Source organism: Astatotilapia calliptera, chromosome 10, assembly GCF_964374335.1.
Source record: "Astatotilapia calliptera chromosome 10, fAstCal68.1, whole genome shotgun sequence".
NCBI lineage: Eukaryota > Metazoa > Chordata > Actinopteri > Cichliformes > Cichlidae > Astatotilapia > Astatotilapia calliptera.
This window is the reverse complement of record NC_137431.1, coordinates 33,009,753-33,037,284: the sequence shown is the minus strand read 5'-3', so window position 1 is coordinate 33,037,284 and position 27,532 is coordinate 33,009,753. Positions and strand designations below refer to the sequence as shown.

The window sequence follows — 27,532 nt, the reverse complement described above, 5'->3', positions numbered from 1 at the left end:
TGCGCCGGTCGTGTCAGCGCTAGCTTGTTGCTCGATGCAGCAGCAGGAGCAGCCTGCATGGTGACCGTCACAGAGAAAGACAGTAGAAAAGAGAGGGGCTAAAACGAGAGAGGAGGACTCACCGCTCCCGGCCTCCGCTCATGCATGCGGACAGCGGCCTCGGACCGGACGGACGGACAGCAGGACCGCGAATCACCGGAAACATGGCGGCGGGAACAACAAGCTGCTCGGAGCCTTAGCGTCCACAAATCAGAGGCAGGAGGCGAGCGGAGGAGCATCACCTATGCAGGTCACCTCAGACATCTCTCTCTGTTGATGTGTCTGTGCCGAGCCAATGCCCGGCATGTGCTACTGTATTTACTTTATTCTTGTCAGTCATTAATAATCTTGTGCTCTGCAGCATCATCATTGAACCTCTTATTTTTCACACGTTTTTAAATGTCCTCCTTTCTTCCATCACTCTGATCTTTGCTGTCCAACAGCAGCATCATGTGTCTGTCCTGGTGCCATCGTGAGTGAAGCAGACAGTAAAAGTGCTCCTGAGGCCTTTTAGTCCACAGTGCATTAATGCAGCAGTGATAACAGAACAAAGCAACGTGCTGCACATTTATCAGGAAGCTATCATAAAAACACAGTCTGACACGTTTATTATGAGTCTTTACTAAACTAGACTGCAGCTTAACATTTTATTTTTTGTTCTAACACGTTTGCTCCAGTTTCCTTCATTAAGAGTTTATTTTAGATAAAGTGTGAAAGAAAGAGTGGACTGGATGTGTATGAACCCTGTGTTTACTGTATATATTCCTTTCCACAGAAGCAATGAGGTGAGCGCTGAAAGCAGCATCCTGTTTCAAACCATCAATACGATCAACGCACTAAGACGAGCCATGGCCTACAAGGTAATGTGCTCACTTCGCCCTCTCGGGTCATCTGCAGTGTTTGCTCTGAATCCTCCGAGCGATATAAATCCGTCCTCTCTGAGCCTGTGTTTGAAATCTCAGCCTCTCTGCGCTCAGAAACGTGTGCTTTGTGATGAAGCTGACTCACAGAGTCAGCAGTAGTACCAGCAGCAGATGCTGTGGGTGTCGAGTTTCATTCACACAGCTTCAGCTGCGCTGAGTATCAGTACAAACATCACAGGGGTGGCACAGCAGCTGTTATAGTAAACAGGACGCAGCGCAGCAGCGAGGTGTTTCTTCACAAAGCAAAACCGTTTCTGCGTCTGCAGGATCGATCCATCGACCGTCAAACTGCACAAAAGTTCAGTAACCTTCAAACTATGACTGTAGAAGTACATGAAGATGTTAAGACCTTGATCTATGCCCTTCAAGTTTCATTGGAAGTCTGTCGTACTAATGAAGCTCAAATATGTAACATTAATTAAAAAAGGCCAGATTTCACCGTGCACCCTGTTTCCAACCAGCCGGGAACGTGTGAGGATTTTGCTCATTTAGAGTCAAACCAGTGAGAGCTGCGTTAAACTGCTGCGCCTGTGTTCAGTGAGGATTTCAGGAGATGTGATCTGAGGCGTAAATGTCCCACTGCAGCCGACCAATCAGCTGCTGTGCGCTGTGACGCCGCTGCCAACCTCCCTCAGCGGACGGATTAAAACACGCACCCGCCGGCCTTTTTAATCACGGGTAGTTTATGTGTTCATATCTCCTTGCATGACACACACACACGATTCTGCTCTCTGTGTGAGGAGCAGCTTGATTTTGTGATCTCGTGAAGAGAGAAGAGGCCATTTTGTGTCAGTCTTCACTTCCTGGCATCTTTAAAGAGCCGTTTCAGCTCCAGAGTGAGTATCTTCTCAAAGATGCGTGTGTGTGGGGGGGATTTGTCTTAACATCTTTAATCAGATGCCCTATCACAACATCTGTTTGCAGTCAGCAGCACTAAACTGATGCTGCCTCCGTTCACGGGATCATGTTGGAGGCTGGATAAGCTGGTGACCTGCAGATGGACGAAGCCGCTCGGATGCAAAACGCCTCAGATGCTAAAAACTTTTTATTTAATAAAACCTAAAATGAGCAAATAAGGAAAATCATCAGATTATTATCACCAAATTATTTCACAATAAGAGCGTTTGTGGGAAAGCACCCACTGCTGTGGCGCTGACACCTCCAGCTTGATTTCTAAGTGCGAGTGAATGAAGGCTGTTTCTCGCCGAGCGGCTCGCACTGAAGACACGCTTCATAATTTGAAGTGAACGTGTTGAAACAAAGTGTGAGCACAGACAGATGCTACGTCCACACTAACTCGGATAGATTTAAAACGGTGTTTTCGTCTGAAAGCACTCGGCGTCCACACGGCTGAAAACGCTTACGTTCCAGTCCTGCACATGAAACGCAAAAGCGAGTGAGAATCAAAGAGTTTGATCTGTAGCACGTACAGACTGATAATAACCTTTAATAGGGCTGTCAGAGCTGAGAGCAAACACAGCAACTGCTGCCCTCCGCTGTCGTAGTTTAATTGGTCACATGACTGCATCATATGACTAACACGCGTCATCGTTTTCGAAAGTCTCCGTTTTCGCTGTCCACACTGCGACGTGAAAGCACCGTCTTCAAATGAAAGCGTTTTCCATCTCAGTGTGGACGGACAGAGAGGGCTGACGCAGAGACAGGCAACCATATTCACACCTGATTCAGTTACCAATGAACTGTCACGCGCTGCCACCGGCTGCCGACCTGTCCAGATTTCATTTATTTATTCATAAAGCACGTTTAATAACAACAGGGAGCTGACCAAAGTGCTGCACAGAGTAACAGTTAAACAACGACAGGTAAGAAAATGAAAAGAAAATTAGGATAAAAGAATTGGTAACTCTCACACAGTTTCAAAAGCCAGAGTAAAAAACTATGTTTTAAGATGCGATTTAAAAAGAGTGACAGTTGGGGCCTTTCTAATGTGGAGAGGTAGATCGTTCCACATTTTCGGTGCCATAACCGCAAATGCCCGATCTCCTCTATGAACCATCCTAGACTTACGTAAGGTAAGGAGCAGGTGATCGCTTGATCGAAGGGCTCTAGACGGCGTATACAGCTGCAATAGGTCAGACAAATAGTCCGGTGCCTGGCCAATTAGCACTTTATTAGTCAAAAGTAAGATTTTGAATTTAATTCTAAAACGCACTGAAAGCCAATGAAGGGAATCAAGCACCGGAGTAATATGTTGGTGTTTCTTCACACGAGTCAAGAGGCGAGCTGCAGCAAGTTGGAGCCGGGCTGAGCTGGACTGACTGACACCCACATACAGTGAACTGCAGTGATCCAGCTGAGTTAAAACAAATGCATGAATTGCTTGTTCCAAGTTAATAAAAGATAAAAAAGATCTCACTTTGGATAGGAGCCTTAATTTAAAAAAGGACCGCTGGACAGCTGAATTAATTTGTTTCTCGAATGTAAGTTTGCTATCCAAGAACACCCCCAGGTTTTTTACATGTGTTTTAACAGCACATGTTAGGTTGCATAAGTCCAGATCTGGGGCATTGAAATTACAGCTCGGTCCAAAAATAATTACCTCAGTTTTATCCTCATTGAAGGTAAGAAAATCTGAGGACATCCAGGTTTTAACTTCGTCGAGACATTTGATTCCATGGGCGTGGAGGTGTTTCTATTAAACCGAAGATAAATCTGGGTGTCGTCGGCATATGAGTGAAAGCAGATGTTATGCTTCCTAAAGATTAGGCCTAGGGGCAACATGTAGATTGAAAAAAGCATTGGGCCTAATGTGGAACCCTGCGGGACACCACAAGTAAAAGGAGCTGGGGAAGAAATAAAATCATCAAGGCTCAGGGGAAAAGTCCTGTCGGAGAGGTACGACCTAAACCATTCCAAGCGGATACCTTTGATACCACATTGCTCCAGATCAGAATGCTGTGGTCAGCAGGATCAAAGGCTGCAGTTAAGTCTAGGAGCTGGAGCACAGCTAGGTCTCCTGAGTCAGTGATTAATAAAATATCATTAAGCATTTTTAGGAGGGCAGTTCCTGTGCTGTGGTGGGTTTTGAAGCCCGGCTGGAACTTCTCAAAAATATTATGACTATTTAGAAAGGTTTGTAGCTGCACTGGCTGCACTACAGCGTGCTTGTATCCAGCTGGTACCACTCCAGGGCTGAGACTATTAAAAATAGTTAAAATGTCGGGACCGACTACCTTAATAATCTTTTTTAGAAAATGGGTCGGGACTCCATCTGAAGGGCAGGATGATGTCTTTATGCTATTGCAAAGATCTTCCACCTGGTTAAGACATACAGCCTCAAACTGGTCAAAAGCAGTTGAGGAGGTATATGTTAATGAGACATTATACAGAGATGGGGTAGATGTAGATCGAAGCCTTTCTATCTTATTAATAAAAAAAACTGCAAGAACCTATCGCAAGTTTCAGTGGAGCTATCTATATGGAGAGCGGGGGAGGTATTGAAGACCGAATCAATAACTGAGAAAAGAGAGAGGCCCCCCCCCCCGCGACCCTGAAAAGGACAAGCGGAGGAGAATCCGGTTGTTAAGTGATGACGCGACGAATCCTACTTCCGGGTCTAAAGTAGTCTGTGTTTAATATGGCTTTTGTGTTGTTAACATGTTTAATGTTTTGTATTTTCTTCTATTTAATCTCAAAAAGCTCCTAAAACAGTCAGTGATCACTGTTGACCTCCCTCGGCTTTTATTACCGCTAATCATTTATTTAAGCTCAGTTTTTAAAACCTAGGATGTAACTACAGCCCAGCCCATGCAGCAGTATATGAATGACTAACCTCGTATTGTGGATGGATTATCTCAGTTGTTCTCCTGGCTGAAGTTTGGTCCTTTTACAGCATCCTGCCATGCGATTACATTTGTTCCTGACCACCGAGAACACTCACGTTAACTTTTATCGAGTGGAAAAAAGGTTAGCTTGTTTATATTATGCTAACATAGCTGTGTCGCTAGCGGTCACGTAGCACATCATTATATACCAGCTAGCCAAATTTCAGTAACCCTACAAACATCACTGCTGTTTAGTTTTCTGTCTTCATTTATGTTGGAAGTGATAACAGAGCTGTACGTTTTAATTTGTTTCCAAAACCCCGCAGTCAGGACATGCTATATTGTATTTAGATAGAAGCTAGCGAGCTAACTTCCTGCTAACTTCTAACTCCGTTACCGGTAAATGTCATAAATTCCGTTTTCATGGATGCCTGGATGTTAAACTCAATTGTTACACCTGGTAGAGCAGAACGCTGATCATTTTATTAAAGATGAAAGACTTTAGACAGTTTTTAACTCTCAGTAATGCCACAGTGATCGTTTGATATATGGACCTGCAGCGGAGTTTAGACCCAGACACGGCTAGTGACGTCAGACTGAACAACCGGATAGATGGATAGAAATTTAAGCTGAGGTTATCATGGGTGATGATGTACGACACAGCCTAGGACTGGTTGATATGACCCAAAATTCATATCTCGATATTCTTTAGCTGGATGGCGATATACGATATATATCTCGATATTTTTTTAAAGCCATAAAATAAGAACAAACAGAGAGTTTAGTCACACTGTGTCCCAGATGTCACACAGGCACTTTAATTAACATACAGCGTAGATGTACATGAAAAATTACTCAAAAATAAATGATCAGCATTTATTAAACAATAATGATCCGTAAATAAAAGAAAACAATGTTGTTTTTGTGCATAACAAAGAGCTCACAACTGTGCAGTCAAACTGTAAACTAACAGACGCTGAGCATAATAACAAAGGTTTCACAGCTGCTCTGTTCCCAACTTCTACTGCGTGACTGACAGCCTGGAGTTTGAAATCCTCTTCGTAACCACGGCGCTTACAGGTGCCATTTATGGTCCTTATAAACACACAATACGGTAATATTACGTTGAAGCACAGTACGTATCACTCCGCGAGGCTCCTCGGTAGCCGTAATGCTCCGACAATCCATCAAGCGGTGCGGCTTCGTAGCTGACCAAAGTCGTACTAAAACATTTATTGACAGATTGCTGAGCGCCGTGCACATAAAATCGGTTCGCGGTCATCAAGCACAACCAGAATTCATCCATAAGGTGCGCTGTCAACTTTTGAGAAAATGAAAGGATTCTAGGCTGTGCAGATGGCGTTAGCGCGGTTAGCTCGTTAACACGTTGACGCCGTCCAGCCCCACGCACGGGGCAATGCGCAGTAACTCGTTAACGGAGATTTGCCGTCTCCATCTTGTCGCTGCCTGCAGGTGAAGCGATGGGGGAGGAGGGGGAGTTGTGTTCAGTGAAGGATAGAGGCGAGGTCCAGTAACGTTGCGTAAAGACAAAAGTGGACAAAGAGAGGCAAACCTGCGGCTCCACAAGTATAATTATAACGTAACATAGATATAAAGATATAAAGGATATTGTCACAGCTCATATCTCGCATAAAAATATATCGATATTTTTAAAAAACACAGCCCTGCTTGCCCCAAGACGCCTCCTGCTGGTCATTGGCAGAAGGTTTGCCTGCGTGTGCGTCCTCAACTCTGCTGCTCCACCCACAAATTCATCCTCCTCACTAGTGAGGCGCCGTGTCAGAGGACGTAAGTCAGCTTTTCAATAGTCTAAGATTTGTTACTGAGAAGCACCGTTGCACAAATAATCAGCCAAAGGCAGGTTTTCTTACCTTTTGTCCTGAGTATAGCAACTATTGTGGCTATTTCCTTTTTTTTTGGATGCTATATTTCTTATTTCTTTTTCTAATATTTTCTCTAACAAACAGAAAGCAGCCTTTCAAACGGAACAAGTTTACTGCACACAGCTGTAGTCCCTCGGGCATCGCCTGCCCCTGAGACATCAGAACAGGAAGAAGTTGTCAACACGAAAATAAAATTAAATTTAATAACAATCTCATAATGATGATAATACTGATTTAAAGCATTAACCCGACACTGTCAGAGCACTTTGTGTGCTTTTATTCCTGCATGCTAAGATCAGTGGAACTGATGTAACGCACATCTGATTGGTTATTGTTACGTGTGGTCTGAACAGGATGTTGTGATCAACATTTAGTGCTGCTGAGTCTCAGTCTGCTTGCCGGCGTTATTAGAGGCGCTGAAGAGCTCGTGATTAGACGTGTTGGAACGTCTTTTCAAAAAAGTAAGATGGTTTTTATCTCTTTACTAAAAATCATCATTTCAGGAGATGTTGTTGGTAGACTTGTACTAATTTTGTGTGTGTGTGTGTGTGTGTGTGTGTGTGTGTGTGTGTGTGTGTGTGTGTGTGTGTGTGTGTGTGTGTTAGACCTAATGATTTATCGATAGAGCTGTGCGATATGACCAAAATCTCATATCCCGATATAAGAATTCTATCGTCCGATAACGATATAAATCACACAAATGTAACATTTTCTGTAAACTCTGTGAATCTCTGGCAGCTCGACTTGTGTGAAGTGTTTCCAGCTGCGCGTCGTGTACCTGGAGTCGAGTGTTTTAACCGATGCATGAAACGATACATTTTTAGACATAAGTTGTAACGGCCGCCGTTTCCTTTGTGAGTATTTATTACACGGCGTGCTGCGGGGAAAAGCCTGTTCTAACGTTTGAGTCTAAGGTTTATTTTTTAGCACCTGGCAGCTCTTTTTTTACTTCTCATCCGTAAATAATCTGCTCTTTCACATGATTCAGTTTATTTTGAAAAGTCTCAACAGGATCTTGAGCTTTATTGTGAAAGGTTTATGTGGAAAATAAACAAGCGGACACGCGATGGTTTTACCGTCCTTGTTGCTAACGACAACGCATACAAACAGGCGCTTGTCCGTCCGTAGTGTGGTTATATTAAATATACGAGAAAGAGAGAACTTTAAGAAACTAATATAGCCACGACAGTGACCATCAAAACCATGAAAAAATGTTGCCGTAAACAGTTTATTTTGCGACACCATGAAACAAACGATAGCGTAAAATGAAACGATAGACGTTTTTATATCATCATCTGATATATATCGTTATATCGAACAGCCCCATTTATCGATTTATTTATTAATGATCAAAAAACAACTACACTACACACTAACTACACACAGCAAACACCTTCAGTGTTGCTCACATCTCTAAACTCGCTCTCGCTGTCTTGACCACAGCTTTCTCCTCTTCCTGAGAAACAAACTGTGACGTGTCGCCGTGTAGTTTGTTTGATTGGTTGAAACGGTGCAGGCGGCCTGCTCTGCTGTAAACGAATGACGTATCAGTGGCGGGACTATGACGCAGGATTTGGGATTATTCACTAACTCTGGAATTAATCCTGGATTTTCTGTGCTGCCTGTCGGGTTTATTTTATTAGAGGAGACGCCATAAACTCAAAGTACAAATGTCTTTCAGATTTATTATTCAGTTAAGTGTTTGATAGGGCTGCCACAATTAGTCGACTAGTCACGATTACGTCGACTATCAAAATCGTCGATGACTGATTTAATAGTCGACGCGTCGTTTGAAGCTTTGTAAGATCCCGAAAGACGCAGGAATAAGTAGCAGGATTTAAGAGTGTAATAACGGACTGAAACAGAAGATGGCAGCACTGCATGTACAAGGATGCCAGCTGCTGTTAAACCCCGAAGAAGAAGAAGCTGTGTCCCAGAATTCATAGCGCGGCCCAGCTCAGTTTCCAACAATGGCGGCAGCTAGTTAGTTTTAATGTTACTCTTATTATTCTTTCTGGGTCACAAAATAAACGTTTAACATATTTTCAGGCGAGATGCTGCTGGTGCAATCCCATATGGAAAAGATATTTATAAATCTTATAAAGTTTGTATCTGTCTTGTGTGAAACTTGTATGAAAAGCATATAAGAGTGAAAACAGATATAAGATCCCTTGAAAAATTATATAATGAAACTTGTATGTTTTGGATACTTACTAAAACAACATATGAAAGTAATGAGAAAGTGGCCACTTTCATGAGTAAATCATAGAAGTTTTTACTATTTCTTTTCCATATGGGATAAGCTGTATGTCCAATGGATGATGATCTGATTAGTCGACTAATCGCAAAAATAATCGGTGACTAGTTGACTATCCAAATAATCGTTTGTGGCAGCCCTACTTACAACAACAAGTGTACCCTCAGGAAGATTGCAACAGCAGTCACTGGTGATGTTTAGCAACAGTTTGGCAGCATGGATGAGACGGTCATGTTGATAAAATATTCAAAACCAGAGATATGAATGATTGAGCTCAACAGAAATATGGAAAACTCAGACCTACTAAAAAGGCTGATTAACAGAAGGACTTTCATTCCCTGCAGCAAAGCTCATCTGTAATGAAATACACAAATTATCATTTATCATATCATATATCATTTATTAGTCAACTATAAGTTAAACATTGCTGGTATGGTTCAGTGACTGAATCACTTCTGTTGCAACAAATCAACAGAAACAAAGACAGGGCTAAAATGTCACAGTTGCAGGAACCTGAACGAATTATTTCAAATGAAAAAACAAACTTTTTTGTTCAGTTTAGTTTTAGTTTTAGTCCTACTGACCAATCAGTTATCAGAAAAACAGCCCCTCGACTCCTGAACATCGCTCAGACATCAGAGTGTGGAGAGAGCGAGGCTCTGAAGTCGCTAAAGCTGCGCGGAGCGTCGGCGTGTTACTTCAGACAGCGTGACAGCGGTCAGAAGAGTGAAGTCTGATTATTGGCGTCATGTGACAGAATGTCTGTCTCAGACGTGCAGCGTTTACACTTCTGGACTGTCAGTGTGGTCGTTTTGCTCCACGCCTGCACAAATCAACCACATCGAGGTGAAAGATGGACACAGCTCGATGTTAGCAGACTTTAGTAAACCAGCTCCTCTCTGGTCTTACTGAGCGAAGGCCATGAAGAGGTCACACCCCAAACACGTCCTGTAAAAAAACAAAAACAACAGAGCTTGTTCGTGACTTTCAGCGTGACTCGAGGCGTGCTCGCAAAAGTCTGTGACGAGTCTGACACTGTTGTAAAGACTCACCTTTCAGCACACTCTCTTCACCAGATGCTCCTTTTTTCTTTTCCTGACCTTTGCCTGTGTGTGGTGGTTGCCCTGAGCAACTTCATACTGAGTTATGAATGTTAAACTTCACCACAACCTTCGGTGTCCATCACTTCCAAAGTGTAGCATTTTGAAAGCTGATGGTTCTTCTTTGATGCATGCATCATTTGTAAGCTGCTTCCTCGTGTTTGTCTCTGTGGTGTGAGTGTGAGTGGGCACAATAGTCTCCTTTTACGAGGCTAAATCGCCGTGGTAACTGACACCGAACACATCACCTGGTCAGGAGCTGGTGATGTGCAGAGCGAAGAACCAAGAGTCAACTGGATTGCAGTGTGACTGAAGCATGCATGGAATCATTTGGTGATTTAGAAGATGTGTAAATGTTTTTATAGTCTGATCTGCTGCTGGAAACCTGATCAATCAGAATAATTTCACTTTGATCGGCGACAAGCTGAAGTGATTTCCACGTCTTCTTTTTCAGGCTGTGGCACAGTTAGAAGACTTAACTTCAGGACTTTGTTTCTTTCCACCATCCTTTTTGTATTTTTGGTATCTGGATTGTTTTGAGGACCTTCTGTGTGAACCAGCTTTTTATTAGCACCTCGTGCTTTGGTTGATTTTTATGTTCATCCAGTTTGTTTCTTCTCCCGACCTTTATTAGGTTTTTTTAGCCAAATGTTTTGTTCCACATTTTTATTTGTAGCTCTGTTTTTGTGTGTTGCGTTCTTCTGTCAGTTTAAACTCGTGAGATTCTTCCCAGACGCCTTAACGCCCACTCACATTCTGGGCCATCTGACTTCAGGAAATCACATGATAGGGTGGGGCCAGGTTTCACAATGAGCTTACCCGAAACTCTGGCTGATTGTGACCCACACCCGTTTTCACACCTCGGCTCATGTGGTTAGGTAGAGGATCATCAGGAAACTCCCACTGGGTTTAAATCTGGGACTGTCCACCAGTTGACCCTAGAGCTGAAGAAGCTTCTGGGATGAGAGGTGGAACATCTTCAAGCAACTTAAAGAAGTCCAGACGCTTTTCTTTCCAAGCTCCTTAGACTGCGATGACCTGGATGACTGAGAACCTTCAGACATATTTGTGAACACTAAAAATTTGTTTTATTGTCTCAGGTGACAGAAAAGCATCAGCTACAGTCAGCTGTGAAGATTAGCAGAGATTAACTGAACACATCACCTTGATATTGCTGAGTCTTAATTTCATGTGTGAAATCTCTTAAACAGCACTGACGGAGCCGTTACAGGAAGCTGAGCTCTGTGGGTTCTCATCAGCTGCTGTGATGAAAGCTGAATTCTCCCGATACTGAACATGAAATGTGCCGCACCCTCACCCCGTCTTTTATAAGCTGACCCACAACACAGAGTCCAGGTGAGACACAGCGGCTCTGATGTGTAATACAAACCTTTCATTCTGTCTTTGCAGATACCCGCGGCAGCAATGGACAGAGTCAGCCTGCTGTGGCGTCTGAGGCGGCGGGCTCGCCGCGGCGTGCTCTGCATGACCTTCTTCTGCATCTCCATGGCTCTGCTCTACGCCATCTGTGCTGAAAACAGCGTGCCCGTCACCGACGCCATCTTTGGCGTCCGGGCACGAACCCGCGCGCAGCCTCATGCGCACAATGTCATCAAGGTGCGAAAAGTTTAACCACAACCGGAAACATTTCATTGAATAGTTTCTATTCAACCCACAGCAAAACTACTGCAAGGAAAACAAAGTTTTAAATTCAGGTGAAAAATGAAATTTGGCAAGAAAACAAACAAACACGCACTGTGCAAAAGTCTTGAGCCACCCCTTGTTTCTAGATATTTTGCTTCCAAGCAGCCAGATGTTTTAAAATGTTGTTCCTACACATAAGAACAACTTTTATTAGCAGACTGTCACAAAAACACATCATTTGTTCTCATTTCTTTGGTTAAATATCGAAAAGTCTCAAAGGCAATACTGTGTTCGCACCGACAAGCTGATTCCCAAACTCAGTGAGTGGAGGCCAGAAGAAGACGCAGCAGACCTAAAAACAACTACAGCTGAACAGTATCTGAAAGTCATGTCCTTAGAAGACCTGACACAGAACCACAGAGAAGCATCTGGCACGTCAGTCGGCGCTCTGCTGTTCCCTGAACCAATCAGAAATAGCCTCAAGGCCAAAACCAGGGTTTAGTGGTCCAGCTTTCGTTCTCTCCATCGTCATATTTAAGGTGTTGCAGCTGCGCTCTAGCGAGAGGAAGCTACAGGCTCGATGCTTGAGCTGGTGTCAAGCACCACCTGAAAGTCTGCACCACTTCCTGAGGGGGAAGAAACGAACAGACTTGAGTTATTTTTGGTGAACCACAATAATGTTGATGCTGCTGATTCCCACAGGTGCTGCGAGGTGGAGCCAAGCCCATGTACACGGACCCTCAGAAGCTCCCGGGCGTCATCCCAGGCGACCCTCGCCGTCCGATCCCCATCCTGTCCTCGTCCAACCACAGCCACGAAGCCAGGGATTCGTCGTCGAAGCGGAAACAGCGGGAGCCCCCGGGGTTTTTCAGCCGGCTGCTGCCGCGCCCCTTCACGCGAGCGCTGGAGACCCTGTTCGGGGGCCGGCGGAAGGGCGAGCTGAGCGGCAGAGGCAGCGACGCCGAGTTCTTCGGGCCTAACGGGCTTTTGGGAGAGGTGTGGGACGACGAGATGTCCAGCAGCATGCTGGGGACCAGGATGAAGAAGGTGGTGCAGAACTACCAGGTGAGTCGTGGACCAGTGACGCAGCGTCTACAAGTTACATGCAGGCTAAGTCCAGATTTATATGGACTGACGCGCTCCTCCCTCCATGTTTCTGGTGTTTCTGTCAGGCGATGAACAAATACGGAGTCGAGCTGTCGGGCCCCGGCGGCGTCTCTGGCACGCCGAAGCTGAGCGGTCCCGAGCTTCTCTGCCAACTGAAGGACAAAGTAGAGGTCGCGACTTTGACCCCTGACCTCCAGCCCTTCTCCTTGCTGCCCTGGGCCACCCAGCTGCCTCCGCAGCAGCTGACCTCTGACCTCGGACCCTACAAGAGCTGTGCTGTGGTGTCATCGGCGGGTTCACTGCGCTACTCTGGGCTGGGCAAAGAGATCGGTGAGACATTTAACCCTTTAACCCTTTAAGACCTACCATAGAACCAAGTCCACCAGAGCTTATATTATATTTTTACCTGCTGTGGAGCCATTTTTGGGTGGCGTGCCCGCTCCGATCGGCTGTAAAGGGTTAAAGCCGGTCGGAGCGGGCACGCTCTGTTTTGCGTAACTATTTTTAAATCCCGGTAGCTCTGCAACCACGTGAGCTAGCACAGTAATTTTTTTGCATATGAAACCGGAGGAGTTGTACTTACATCTGATGCCATCAGCTTGTCCTCGGTCACGGTTTCCTTCCACATAAAGCTTTGCAAAAACTGCATAAAAACATAACAAGAACATAATATTCCAGAAACACGCTTTGCCGATCCGATCAGCTGTTCATAACACTTCCTATGTCCATCAGCGCGAACTATCGCATGTCCGCCATGACCTGCCCGAAACCGGAAGTGACGTCATTTTTGCGGAAATGTAGTTTTTTACCATCAGGGCCTCATGAGCCTATACTGGTGTTTTTAAAAGTTATGTTTGACTTTATGACTTTCTGTGTGGTTTCTGGGATGCTGAGGACTCATATTGCACTGCTGGAAATAGTTTATTTTGATGCACATGCTGCTTTTTTTTTGCAAATTTGCATTATAATATTTATTTTCGTTTTTCCTGCAGTGTTTAAAAATTGGTGTATTTCAAAAATAAAACTATGAAGACACTTAAAATTAATTTCCTGTGGTGGGAAACTAGTTTGTGCAACTTTTTTGTATTTACAGTTTTGAGGGATAAGCCTCTTAAATTTCTCTAACTAGAAATATATGTTAAGAAAGCAAAAACAATTTAAATTTTTTTTGTAGTTTATTGCACTTTTTTGCAATTTATGTAATTACTATGCACTTAATGCAGACATATTATTAAAATTTTGGCTATAATGGTTGTATTGATGTATATCAACTTGAAATGCTCCCAGAAATGGCTCCACAGCATGTAAAAATATAATATAAGCTCTGGCGGACTTGGTTCTATGGTAGGTCTTAAAGGGTTAAATGTGGATTTGATGCTTTTGACTCCCAAAGTCTGGGATTTAAAAAGGACACGTCCCTCACATCTGGACAGTCCAGAGGATGAGACGATATTTCTCTGTCGAGAACCTCAGAGCTGCTCTTCTCCTCCCAGCATCAGCAGTGAGCAGCACGCGAAACATAAACAGCACGGTTCAAAGTGAGGTTTGGTGTAAGTGCTGAGCCCTGCTGCTCTCACACAGGATCGTTTTCGCTGTGTGAAAGTTGCAAAGCAAAGTTGCTCTCTGCAGCACATTGTCCCTGAACCACAGATGAAGGATGTGTTTGAGCTGTTTTCTGCAGAAGTCTGGTAGCTCCAGAGTTTCTCACCCAGCATGTCTGCAAACACAGTTTGCTTGGTGCTCTGACTGAAGTGTGAGCTGCGTGCAGCGCCTGTATAACCAACTGCCGTGCTGGTGGGTGGAGGTTTGGTGGTCAGGATCATTTCTCTGTTGCTGGAGGATGATGTGCTGGCTGTTGGCATTAGCCATAAAAGGGTGGAGTGTCCCCTCTAAAGGCCCCTCGAGGCCCCAGGGCAGTCTGGGAACATCTTGCTGTTGCCTCAGAGGAGGCAGGAAGAGGAATGTCTGCTGCCCACACGGCCCGGACAAGCTGCAGGAAACGGGTGAATGGACAGACTGTCCAACTGAGACTAAGCTCCACCACTGTGGGACAGAACAAGTCAGCTGCTCTTTTCTTTTTCTGCTGTTTGTGTCCGAAAACGTGGAGGAGGCACAAAGTTAGTGTGAAAATAGGCTGAAAACACATTTAGGTGACCTCAGACTGCTTTAGATTCACCCAGTGTTCCTGCTGAAGTCAGCTCTTTATGTAATAACTGACTTTATCATCATCTTTTAAATTAAGTGTGTGTGTGTGTGTGTGTGTGTGTGTGTGTGTGTGTGTGTGTGTGTGTGTGTGTGTGTGTGTGTGTGTGTGTGTGTGTGTGTGTGTGTGTGTTCTTGGTTGATGAACAGAAAACGCGTCACTTCAGCGAATCACAAACTTTCACTTCTTCTTAACCGAATTAGTTTTCTCGTTTTTCAGACTCACATGAAGCTGTGCTGCGCTTCAACGCTGCGCCCACCACCGGGTACGAGAAGGACGTCGGGTCCAAAACCACCATCCGCCTCATCAACTCACAGGTGGGCACAGACACAGGTGGTGACAGCTGAGCTGAGAGGAAGTGCTTCACTGCAAACGAGACAGACGTGGTGATAATAAGACGAGAATCCAAAGATCGTCTGCGCGTTGATTGTTAATCTGCGGCCAGTTTTATACGATAATTTTCTCTCTCACACTTATTAACTTGTGTTCTTCTGATTGGTTGCCCCTCATAAGCAAAATATTTCAACAGTAGATCTGATTGAGATCCCCCTCTGTGACATCACAGAGATCCAAGAGGAGAAAAACTGTGTGAAACGAAGCGTTTAGGCTGATTTTGGCCTCATTGTTAGAAACCTGGGTGTCTAATATCAACACAACAATGTGACAGAAATAATGTTAATTGTTTTTATTTTTTAATAACTTTTCCATACAACACATGCAGCTTTGTTATTTAAATCACTTTGTTTAGTGTGTGAGAGCGTTCGGCTCTCCGCCACAGTTTGGAGTAAAGTCGAGTTTGTAACGACGCTGCAGGCGATGGTCGCGCTGAAGAGGTCGAGTTTGCAGATGGGCTGTGGGCGTTTCAGTGCAGAGCAGCTGCCTGTGGCTGTTTTTAGATGCTTTTATGTGAGAACACCTCGCTGTGAGGATCTGCAGAATGCTTCTGAATACGGCAAAGTCAAAACTCGACTGAGTGGATTTGGATTAATCAGTAGAACCAGAGAATTTAGCTGCTCGGTTTTCACAGCTTTTCATTTTTAAAGAGTTTTAAAAGTCATGTTTTATTTATTAAAGCTTGAGAGACGCGGCTCGCTAAGCGACGTGTGTCAGTGTGCTTTTTCTCTGAATCTTTACAGGTGATGGCGTCTGATGACCACCGCTTCCTGTCCAGTTCTCTGTACAGCTCAGGTGTTCTGGTGGCCTGGGACCCCGCCCCCTTCTCTGCAGATCTCACAAAGGTGATGCGTTTGGATTTAAGCTAGAAGCTCTGTCACAACCAGCGTGCGTTTAATAACTTTTGTTAAATTGTTCAAATTAAGTGTAGAATTTTTGTCAAATAAGAGACACATTTATTCAAGTTTTCCTCCTACGGCTCCGTCGGGTGCACATATTCATGCACACGCTTGTATTAATCAGTTTGTGGTTTCTTTGGACATTTGTGGATTTTAGACTAACATGGACGAGCACAGGTAAACATGATGGTGTGTCTGACTGCAAGAATTCTGTTTGGAAAATGTCACGTTTGTGCAAAAACAGTGGAACATACAACATAACTTTGCTGTGCACACAGTCGATACCTGCATCTGTATTTGAGTCTAATAGGCCACGCCCCTAATAAATAAAATGTAAAGCTTTATGACGGGAAGATTCGCTCCAGGGCAAAGCCAAACATTTTAACACGAGTCTGTGGGGACTGGCTCACTGCTGGGACCTCTAGTGGACACTTGAGGGACTGCAGGTTGTGGCTCTTGCGCACTGGCTTCTTTTCAGAATCAGAATCGTCTTTATTGGCCAAGTATATGTGCCGACACATACAAGGCATTTGGTTCCGGTAGATGGAGGCTCTCAAGCACAGCAATGTAAATCTCACACACACACACGTGTCTATATACACACATTACACAAAGCTGTGTAAACCAACTATAAATAACCAATCTAAACTTATATACATAGAATACAGAAATGAGGTGGAATGAATACTACAGAATGTACATAAGGTGCAGTTGCAGTCTGGCAGTGGGAGCAGTGTGACAGGTCAGCTGTTTAGGAGGGAGGTGGCGAGGGGAAAGAAACTGTTCCTGTGTCGGGTGGTCCTGGTCTGCAGGCTTTTCTCAGGAGCTTAAAGGTTGACATGATGAAGTGTTCCCCTCGTGGATGCACAGAGCGTGGAGCCGGTCTGACTCTGCGCTGCAGGGAAACTGAACGAGTCGTCAGTAAATCCAGTTACCAGCAGGAACAACTGCTGGTTCTCCAGCTTCAGAAGCCGTTTCTCTGATGCATAATTCATGTGTTTATCCTGAGAGGACACGTCTACCACTACACAGGATTTCTTCTGCTCTTTGTTTTTATTCCTGGACTCCACTCGAGTAACCTGGCACGATTAAAACCCAGTGGACAAAAGACGTCATTTGTCTTGTGCTGCTCCTTTATGCAGCCCAGCTGGTCTGCTCTGAATGCATCTTGTCTGTTGTCCCTTTAAATGGAGACTCTTTCGTTACTGGAAGCTGCATAAAGGACAACTCTGACATTTAGGCCTCAGTCCAGCAGTGGGACTGAAAGATTTGCACATGAAGGACACTCCAAACAGCGGGGGGGCCCTGGCCCTTCTTTTCCTCTCCGAAGCCGCCGCCCCCTACATTATCTCTGCAGCCTTTATGTGGTAGAAAAGTCATGATCCCGGTGAGATTCTCAGGGTCTGAGCTTTTAAGTTTCTGGTTTATTTGAGCTGCTGTTTTCAGTATTTTTGTGATGTTTGTATTTATGCAGTTTATCAGTTCCTCTCACGTCTTTGTTCCCCTGTTTTCAGTTATGGTTGCTCACTTTCTGTTCTAAAACATCCCTCGGTCACTAACTAGTTAACGTCCTGTTTCTGCAGCCTGCACAGAGCGTCTCCCTGATAACTCAGTCAAAGGGAAGCATCAGTAAAACAAAGACTGAAGCAGCAGGATTGGTGCTGATACTGAATGTATTTTGAGGTGTCAGTTAAAACTCATACCTGTATGCCCCTCCTCCCCCGCAGTGGTTCAACAGGACTGATTACCCCATCTTCGCCCAGTACCAGAGGTACAGGAGGCTCCACCCTCTGCAGCCCTTCTACATCCTGCATCCTCGCTTTGAGTGGCAGATCTGGCAGCGAATACAGGACAACATGGCCGAGCCCATCCAGAAGAACCCGCCCTCCTCCGGCATGCTCGGTATGGTTTTCTCTCACTTCCTGTTTATGCTACAAACTGCCTTCATAACACACGTGGGGCAGAAATCTGAAACAAAACATTTACTGAATACTCGTTAAAATATAAACTCAGAGATCACTAATGTTCAAGTCCTGTGTGCGGTTAGATATCAGATGTTTGTGTCTGCGACCTGATTGGCTGCATTGATCGTGTGTTGTTTGTTTTCTGTAAATGTCTCCTGGTCCAATCACGATCTTCTGAAAGAACGTTTGTGTGACAGCTGCTTATTGGTCCAGGCCGATCCGCTGATCGATGAGGCATCATCCGCCTCACTCCTTTGATCTCTCTGCACCGCCCGTCTCAGCCTTCAGCTTCACCTCAGAGTCTGCGCACCAGGCGAACTCTGCAGGAGCGATAATGAGGCGCCCAGCGATGTGACATTGCCGGCGTGCGCTGTGGGCGGAGAACAGCGAGCATAATAACACAGAACGAAGAAAGACTGAAATCTACTTCAGGAAACTTTGCCCTCTTCATGACGCTGTCGTTAGAGTGTCATGTGACGAACCGACACACGTTTGTTTTTTCCTGGCTTCTTTTTTTGGTACTTTTAATTTATAGAAACGACTCCGCAGGCTGCAGCAAAAACATTTCCTTTGGTTTTAGGGGTGAAACGTCCCTTTAAGGTTGAACGCATATATATACAAACTCCTCTGTGTCTTCTGTCAGTTGTCTTCCTGTTTTATTTTGAAAGTCTGTTCCTCGTGGTGTTTTGAGTGAGTTCCGCCGTACCTGCCGGGAGTCTTTTTACTCCTCGTCCTTCCCCTCAGTCTCAGTTTGGTTTCTTTGTAGCCGAGGACGACTCTTGATTTTCATATTTCTCTCCTCCAACGTCTTCCGTTCATGTCACGAGTTTCACAAATGCAGGATCTGATTTGTAACTGGAGCTCCGCCTCCTTTGGTGTCTGATATTAGAGCCTCAGTTCATTATAAACATCTCTCCTCCAGGATCATCAGACAGGAAGTAGATCTGTTACACAGAGGTGATTATACAGTGGGGCAAAAAAGTATTTAGTCAGCCACCGATTGTGCAAGTTCCCCCACTGAAAATGATGACAGAGGTCAGTAATTTGCACCAGAGGTACACTTCAACTGTGAGAGACAGAATGTGAAAAAGAAATCCATGAATCCACATGGTAGGATTTGTAAAGAATTTATTCGTAAATCAGGGTGGAAAATAAGTATTTGGTCACCTCAAACAAGGAAAATCTCTGGCTCTCACAGACCTGTAACGTCTTCTGTAAGAAGCTTTTCTGTCCCCCACTCGTTACCTGTATGAATGGCACCTGTTTGAACTCATCATCTGTATAAAAGACACCTGTCCACAGCCTCAAACAGTCAGACTCCAAACTCCGCCATGGCCAAGACCAAAGAGCTTTCGAAGGACACCAGGAAAAGTATTGTAGACCTGCACCAGACTGGGAAGAGTGAATCTACAATAGGCAAGCAGCTTGGTGTGAAAAAATCAACTGTGGGAGCAATCATCAGAAAATGGAAGACATACAAGACCACTGATAATCTCCCTCCATCTGGGGCTCCACGCAAGATCTCATCCCGTGGGGTCACAATGATCATGAGAACGGTGAGCAAAGATCCCAGAACCACACGGGGGGACCTGGTGAATGACCTGCAGAGAGCTGGGACCAAAGTAACAAAGGTCACCATCAGTAACACACTACAACGGCAGGGAATCAAATCCCGCAGTGCCAGACGTGTTCCGCTGCTGAAGCCAGTGCATGTCCAGGCCCGTCTGAAGTTTGCCAGAGAGCACATGGATGATACAGCAGAGGATTGGGAGAATGTCCTGTGGTCAGATGAAACCAAAGTAGAACTTTTTGGTATAAACTCAACTCGTCGTGTTTGGAGGAAGAAGAATACTGAGTTGCATCCCAAGAACACCATACCTACTGTGAAGCATGGGGGTGGAAACATCATGCTATGGGGCTGTTTTTCTGCCAAGGGGACAGGACGACTGATCCATGTTAAGGACAGAATGAATGGGGCCATGTATCGTGAGATTTTGAGCCAAAACCTCCTTCCATCAGTGAGAACTTTGAAGATGAAACGAGGCTGGGTCTTCCAACATGACAATGATCCAAAACACACCGCCCGGGCAACAAAGGAGTGGCGCCGTAAGAAGCATTTGAAAGTCCTGGAGTGGCCTAGCCAGTCTCCAGACCTCAACCCCATAGAAAATCTGTGGCGGGAGTTGAAAGTCCGTGTTGCTCGGCAACAGCCCCAAAACATCACTGCTCTCGAGAAGATCTGCATGGAGGAATGGGCCAAAATACCAGCTACTGTGTGTGCAAACCTGGTAAAGACCTATAGTAAACGTTTGACCTCTGTTATTGCCAACAAAGGTTATGTTACAAAGTATTGAGTTGTATTTTTGTTATTGACCAAATACTTATTTTCCACCCAGATTTACGAATAAATTCTTTACAAATCCTACCATGTGGATTCATGGATTTTTTTTTCACATTCTGTCTCTCACAGTTGAAGTGTACCTCTGGTGCAAATTACTGACCTCTGTCATCATTTTAGGTGGGGGAACTTGCACAATCGGTGGCTGACTAAATACTTTTTTGCCCCACTGTATGTAATGAGAAGGTTGTTTCTGCTAACAGACCTGCTCTGGTTCTGCAGCATGTGTGCGGGCCGTGGAGGACGTGAACATGTTGGCGGACCTACAGTGCGTAGGCAGCTGTGCTGTTCGTTACACAACTGAGGACAAAGCTGTGGGCTAGATGAAGAACACATGAAGGCTTCATGTTTGTAGATGTTGCTCCAAAGTGAGGATCAGTCCTAACCAGCGCTGGGCCACATGGGCAGAAATGATATCTTCATATATTTAGTCTGAAAGACGTCTTTGTTTCCAGGATTTCAAAAGAAATCATTTTCACTCAGTTGGGAATATTCTGTGTCAGGTTTCATGTCCTCCTGTGACCTTCTGTGGTTCTGGTTATTCGATTTTATTTGATTTATATAAGCACAACAGAGGAAGCACCAAACTGTCTGAAAAGCTCTGCAAAGTGTCCTCATGCCCTCTGCTTCCTGTCCAGGCACCGTCCTGATGATGTCGCTGTGCGAGGTGGTGCACGTGTACGAGTTCCTGCCGTCCCGGAGGAAGACGGAGCTCTGCCATTACTACCAGCGTTTCTACGACGCCGCCTGCACGCTGGGCGCCTACCACCCGCTGCTGTACGAGAAGAACCTGGTTAAGCGCATGAACCAGGGCTCCGACCGCGACATCTACACCAGCGGACGCGTCACGCTGCCCGGCTTCAGGAAGCTGAACTGCAGCCAGACTGCTGGAGGAGACCGCTGACTGCATCAACGCACAAATCTGAGTCCTGCATGAAGATGAGCCGACGCATGCAAACCTCATCCTCACTACCGAACCACAAAGAGCGCTCTATAAATATTTCATGCTGTTAACACACACTGGAGTCCGACCAGCTCATACATGTGCTGCTGTACACACATCCCTGTGAGGTCATTGACGTGTGATCACTGGATGCTTCTTAGTTGCCCAAATTTTGATGCTCATGTTGACCTTAGAGGATAATTCTGGTGGTTTTCAAGCAATCTCAGTGATTGCCTTTAACTCAGGGGTGGGGAACTCCAGGCCTCAGGGGCCGGCGTCCTGCGGGTTTTAGATCTCACCCTGGGCCAACACACCTGAATCACATGATTAGTTCATTGATAGGCCTCTGGAGAACTTCAAGACATGATGAGGTCATTTAACCACTTAGATCAGCTGTGTTGGATCAAGAACACATAACCTGCAGGACACCGGCCCTCGAGGCCTGGAGTTTCCCACCACTGCTATAACTGCGAGGTGGAGAGCGTACGAGTGAGTGACAGACCACCAAAAATGTCCTCTGATCAAAAAGTGCATATTAATATTTTCCAGGACAGATTCCCTGACATCCAGCCTGTTTTGAGGGGTCCAAAATCATTTCTTCCTGAAGTTAAAAAGCAGATAAAATCCAAAATTTAGCAAACTGGGTCATAAATATCAGTCGTGCGCAGGTCCAGCGACACCGTCTCTGCTTGTGTGTTTGTGTTCTGGTTTCTTGTTCAGGCAGCAGGAGGCCGCTGTGCCTCTGTGTGATTACATACATGATGCTTACACACCTCACTGAACCCGTTTATTGAAGAAGATACTGCCTGCAGATGAGTTTACTTCTAACTTAACCCAAAAGGTCACTTCGTAGGTTTTTTACACACTTTGTGAGTCCTGCCATTTCCAGTAATCTTTTTGTAATCCTCACGTAGTGTAAATATTATGAGAGTATTATAGGAGGAGGGTCTTTACTGTGATATCAGCATTTGATTTTTCTCCAACGTAAAAGCCCCACTCGGTTTATATGGACATGCTAACTGATATTTTATTTGCAGTATTTGTTTCTTCAGTCCGTGACACACTGAGCTCGTGGCAAAAACATGACACAAAATCCAAACTTATACAGGGTGGGCCGTTTCTATGGATACAGCGTAATAACATGGGAATGGTTGGTGATATTAAAGTCCTGTTTGTGGCACATTAGTATATGTGAGGGGGCAAACTCCTCAAGATGGACGGTGGCCATTTAGAAGTCGGCCATCTTGGATACAACGTTTGTTTTTTCAATAGGAAGAGGGCCATGTGACACATCACACTTATTGGTAATGTCACAAGAACAACAATGGTGTGCTTGGTTTCAACGTAACTTTATTCTTTCATGAGTTATTTACAAGTTTCTGACCACTTATAAAATGTGTTCAGTGTGCTGCCCATTGTGTTGGATTGTCAGTGCAACCCTCTTCTCCCAGTCTTCACACACTGATAGCAACACCAAAAGTTGTATCCAAGATGGCCGACTTCTAAATGGCCACCATGGTCACCGCCCATCTTGAGGAGTTTGCCCCCTCACATATACTAATGTGCCACAAACAGGACTTTAGTATCACCAACCATTCCCATGTTATTACGCTGTATCCATATCCCTGTAGTTTAACAGTGTCTGTAACGTGTTGGGGAAAAAATGCACTGTGAACAAAATGAAGTGGACATGTAGCCACGATGAGCTGGTCCTGATGCTTCTAAACAAGAAAGGGAAACTTCTCAGAAGAAGACAACAGCAGGGGGGATGTGCTGGCCTGATCCAGGACTTTATCACGACCGTGGATATTTCAGGATGTTTGAGCTCTTGTTGGCAGAGTGTGGACCTCATCTCAGGGTGCAGAGAAATCATTTAACAGAGCTGATGGTCCCAGAGCAGCATGTAGCTGTGCGTCTGATGTACAACAGTTTTATTTTACTATTTGTGTATTCAGTAACAGTGCACGCTTTGAGCTACAAACGCTTGATGCAGAAGCAGAGTTCTGATTGGTCTGATCAGCTGATTTGAATCGTAAAAATTGAGCATGGCTCGAAAAAATTAATCCACTGAAATCATTGGCTCTGTGTTTTCGAAGAGCAGGTGAGTCTGGCAGTTTCCACCAAAACAGTTAGTTAGTGTGGCTGAGCCTAAACGTACACCGCTGCTTACACTGGTGTAAAACTGTGTTTCACATAAAGTACACGTATTGTTGCTGTTTGCAGACAAACACCCTCCAATTGAACAACCAGCAAACTGGCAACAAACTGAAAAACTGACATTTATGTCTTCCATAAAAAAACGGTTCTTGCTAATGGTACTACCGCAAATCAGAATTGATTCAGAATTATGTGAGGCTTTAGGTTTTTTAGCTAATCTTGAAAATATAAAGTGCAGGTATAGCTAAGGTAGAAGATTACAAATATTACTTTCATATAGTTTACACACAAGCAGTTTCTACCTTATTAACAAGCAGCTAACACTACTAGCATAAAAGACAAGGGGTTGGTAGCGCTGTGTCTTTCTAGAATTATCAAAAATGTTAATTAGTTTATATATAAGGTGAGCATTCTCACTTCAGGACATTTAAGGGCATTTCATTTAATTTGCAGTTCAATATAACATTTTAAAAAGTCACTAAATGTCCAAAACGTCTTCGAGTCTTTAAGCTAATTTAAGCAATTTTAATGCAATATTGAGTATTTTATTTAACAAATTGCATTATAAGAGTTTTATGATCCATATAATGCTCCTTGTGTCATTTGCACTAATTATTGCCTGCTGGTTTGTATTTATGCTGGATTTTGTGCAGAAAATGTTTGGCTTAAATGATTTTAACTTAAGTATGTAAACCGAGTTTTTCTCACTAGCTTTAAGGCTACTGGAGAGTCTGCTGAGTGGTCATTTAGCTTAGTTATCTTACCTATGAACTGATGGCAATTTCTTCTTTACTTTTCTTTACTGTAACATCTGTATGAATGCTCCATTCTCAGTGTTATCACAGTAAAGATCAGCCTCGGGAGGATTTTTGACTTAATCTCTTAATACAGATGAATGTTTAAAACCAGTTTTCCCTAAACTAGTGTTGTAACAACGAGAAAATATCAACAAAATAAATCTCTGAAAAAATAGAGAAAATATCCGCATGGCACTAACGCAGCTCCTTATTTTCAATGCTAACTACAGTTCACTGTACAACGTGTTATTCGCTAGCTTCATATTTTCGTTCTTTGATTCTCGCTACAGTAGCTATGCATGGTTCACAATCTTTATGCAGACCCCCTCCCCCCAACAGCCTACTCTTGTCTGATTGGTCAGGTGGGGTGCAGGTATTCAAACAAATAAATATATATCACATAAAATACAGAAAAGCTAATAGATCCCCTTGAAATATACGACTAGCTGGGCTAGTTAGCATTTATCAGGATGAGGTTAACCGATGGTGATTTTTCCTCTGTTATAATCAGATGTAGCTCAAATTTTATGTAGTATTTCATATACTACGATGTTATATTGTATATGTGAATACATGAAACATGCAAAAGTGGGGAAATCAGCTGTAGCAAACTTAATCGCACCAGCTAGCTTTAATTAGCCACGATGCAGACACATTTTTAGATGCTGTTATTTTATTTTTTCACATAAAACACACTTCTCTGCTGTAACAAGTACAAGTTTAGTAACGTGTAATAAGTGCTTTTTAACTATGATACATGCTAACACAGCTAATTTAATCCTGAAGCAGAACGACTCGGAGCTCGAGCAAAGTCGTCAAGAACAAAAATGACTCTGCTGTTGTGTTCTGGTCACTTCCGTTTCATGCTTACCAAGACTTCATTGTTTAGTCATGAGTCACACACTTGAATAATTGATGTCATTGCATTTCAGAGCAAAGCTATGAGAACATTTCCTCCCTATGCAGTCTTGTCTCTGTGTACATTCATGTGAAGCCTTTTGATATTCTGTTATTTCAGCTTACAGATGCACTTTTTCCTCTGCTTTGCCTTCATCCTCTTCTGTTTCTGGGAGGATTGGTTAAATGTTGTGTACTTAGATTTAATTTCTTTATTTTTTTCTTTGCCGTCTTGTAACTTAATATCAGACTAAAAATGTGCAGAGTTCTAGAAGCATGCAGCTGATCTGTCTTTGAGATGATTTGATTTGTTTGATCCTTTTCTGTGATATTTTCTAATGCTCAGCTCTACCTTCTGTTCCTGTTTGAAATATTTTTTTTAATTAATTGTAAAAAAATAAATATGATAAACTGTAAATTCCAAATGTATTTATTAATTGTTCCTAAAAGATGCACAAGTCTAATTGTTGGCTGACATTTTGTAGACTTGTGAGTGAAATCTGGCTTTGACTCCAGTTCCACAGAGATTTGTACTCGAGCTGCTTTCCACAGTCCAAAGAAGTGCAGGTGAGTGTGATGGGTCAACTGTCTCTCTGTTAGCTCTGCATGTTCAGGTTTACCCCACCTTGAGAGCACATTCTCACTGGTAGAGTTCAGTACGTAATCTACGTTCAGTATAATAATTAATAAGTGCTGTTATTTTCATATCAAAGAAAAAAGTGAACATGTAGATGTTGGGTGCCAGCTCACAAAAGTATATCAAATTTAACCTCGGGTCAGTGGCCCCAGGGCAGCTGTGGCTACAATGTAGCTGCCATCACCAGTGTGTGTGAATGTGTGAATGACTGAATGTAGTGTAAAGTGCTTTGGGGTCCATAGGGACTAAGTAAAGCGCTATACAAATGCAGGCCATTCACCATTTTAACACTTACAGCGGCCTTTTTTTATGTTTGTTTTGCTTTGGTTAATTATAATGTTATAACAACACCGATGTGCTTCAAGTCTTTCAATGTAATACCCCCTCTAGCCACAGTGTGTCGCTGTCTGGTGGCAAATGTGGTTTGTTTATGAAGTGCAATGAATCCAAATGATCAAACAGTGACAGTGTTGCATATGGTCTGGTGTTGTGGTTAATCTCAGTATTGCAGTAGTATGTCATTTTAATGCCTTAGAAATTCAGTAAGAATTTACTTTTCTAATATAAGCCTCTTTCATAAAAGATAATTGTTTTACTGACAAATGAACAGGAGCAGCATGTCAGACAGGAGTTGGGCTTTTTTTAAAAGTTCAATTGGGTTTTAATGAAAAGAACCAGTTATGAAAAAGCAGAAAATATATGATTCTGTTTTTCTAACACTTTCCCAGCTTAGAGTGGATACCTGAAACTATCACATAGGATTCAGGTACACACAGGGTGACACAGACACACCAATTAAATTTAACATGCATGGAAGAAGCCGGAGCAAAACACATTTTGAACTAGGGCTCTTGTATGGGCAGAACTTTGTGCCATCCGAAACTGAATTTGAATAAGTTAAATTTGAATTTGAATTGCTCAGATTGAATCTGAATTGTAACTTGAATAAATGCTTTTTAAAACTGAATTTGAATTAGCCTAATTTGAAATTCAATGTATCGGTTTGTAAATGTTCGTCACTAAATTGAAATTGAATTTTATATTTTGAAAATGAATTCATTTGCTTTGAAACTGTATTTTATCCTTTAAAAATGTAGCTCTCAAATAATTTGTTTCACTTTTCACCATTCAGTTTCAGTCTACTCTGCGCGCCTTAGCATATGCTACCCCGGTGGAGTCAACCAAATGGATGAATCAAGCGGCGATTTACATTTCTCAAGATGTCTTAGGCATTTACCGAATATACAGTGGGATGCAAAAGTTTGGGCAACCTTGTTAATAGTCATAATTTTCCTGTATAAATCGTTGGTTGTGACAATAAAAAATGTCAGTTAAATATATCATGTAGGAGACACACAGTGATGTTTGAGGAGTGAAATGAAGTTTATTGGATTCACAGAAAGTGAAATAATTGTTTAAACAAAATCAGGCAGGTGCATAAATTTGGGCTCCACAAAAAAAGAAATGAAATCAATATTTAGCAGA

General features: G+C 43.6%; 1 protein-coding gene and 1 long non-coding RNA gene across 4 annotated transcripts; one reads left to right on the top strand and one right to left on the bottom strand.

Moving 5' to 3' along the window:
* st6gal1 (ST6 beta-galactosamide alpha-2,6-sialyltranferase 1) lies at positions 1-25,828 on the top strand. 3 transcript variants are annotated; one of them, XR_013911821.1, is made up of 10 exons: positions 1-289; positions 815-899; positions 11,419-11,625; positions 12,355-12,717; positions 12,825-13,089; positions 15,182-15,279; positions 16,099-16,200; positions 17,982-18,156; positions 21,255-21,768; positions 22,008-25,828. XR_013911821.1 is itself a non-coding variant. In XM_026181272.2 (9 exons), exons 2-9 carry the CDS (start codon positions 888-890, stop codon positions 21,518-21,520), a joined length of 1,488 nt encoding a protein of 495 aa, XP_026037057.1. In that variant the 5' UTR covers positions 1-289; positions 815-887; the 3' UTR covers positions 21,521-25,828. The 3 variants fall into 3 exon arrangements, 2 of the variants coding, with proteins under 2 accessions (XP_026037057.1, XP_026037058.1); XM_026181272.2 differs by having other exon boundaries at positions 21,255-25,828; XM_026181273.2 differs by lacking the exon at positions 815-899 and having other exon boundaries at positions 21,255-25,828.
* Positions 9,288-18,086, bottom strand: LOC145431497 (uncharacterized). Its single transcript, XR_013911822.1, has 3 exons — positions 17,958-18,086; positions 15,188-15,328; positions 9,288-13,402 (listed from the first exon to the last, which is right to left on the bottom strand). It is a non-coding gene; the product is annotated as an uncharacterized LOC145431497 (long non-coding RNA).
* Positions 25,829-27,532: the final 1,704 nt, after the last annotated feature.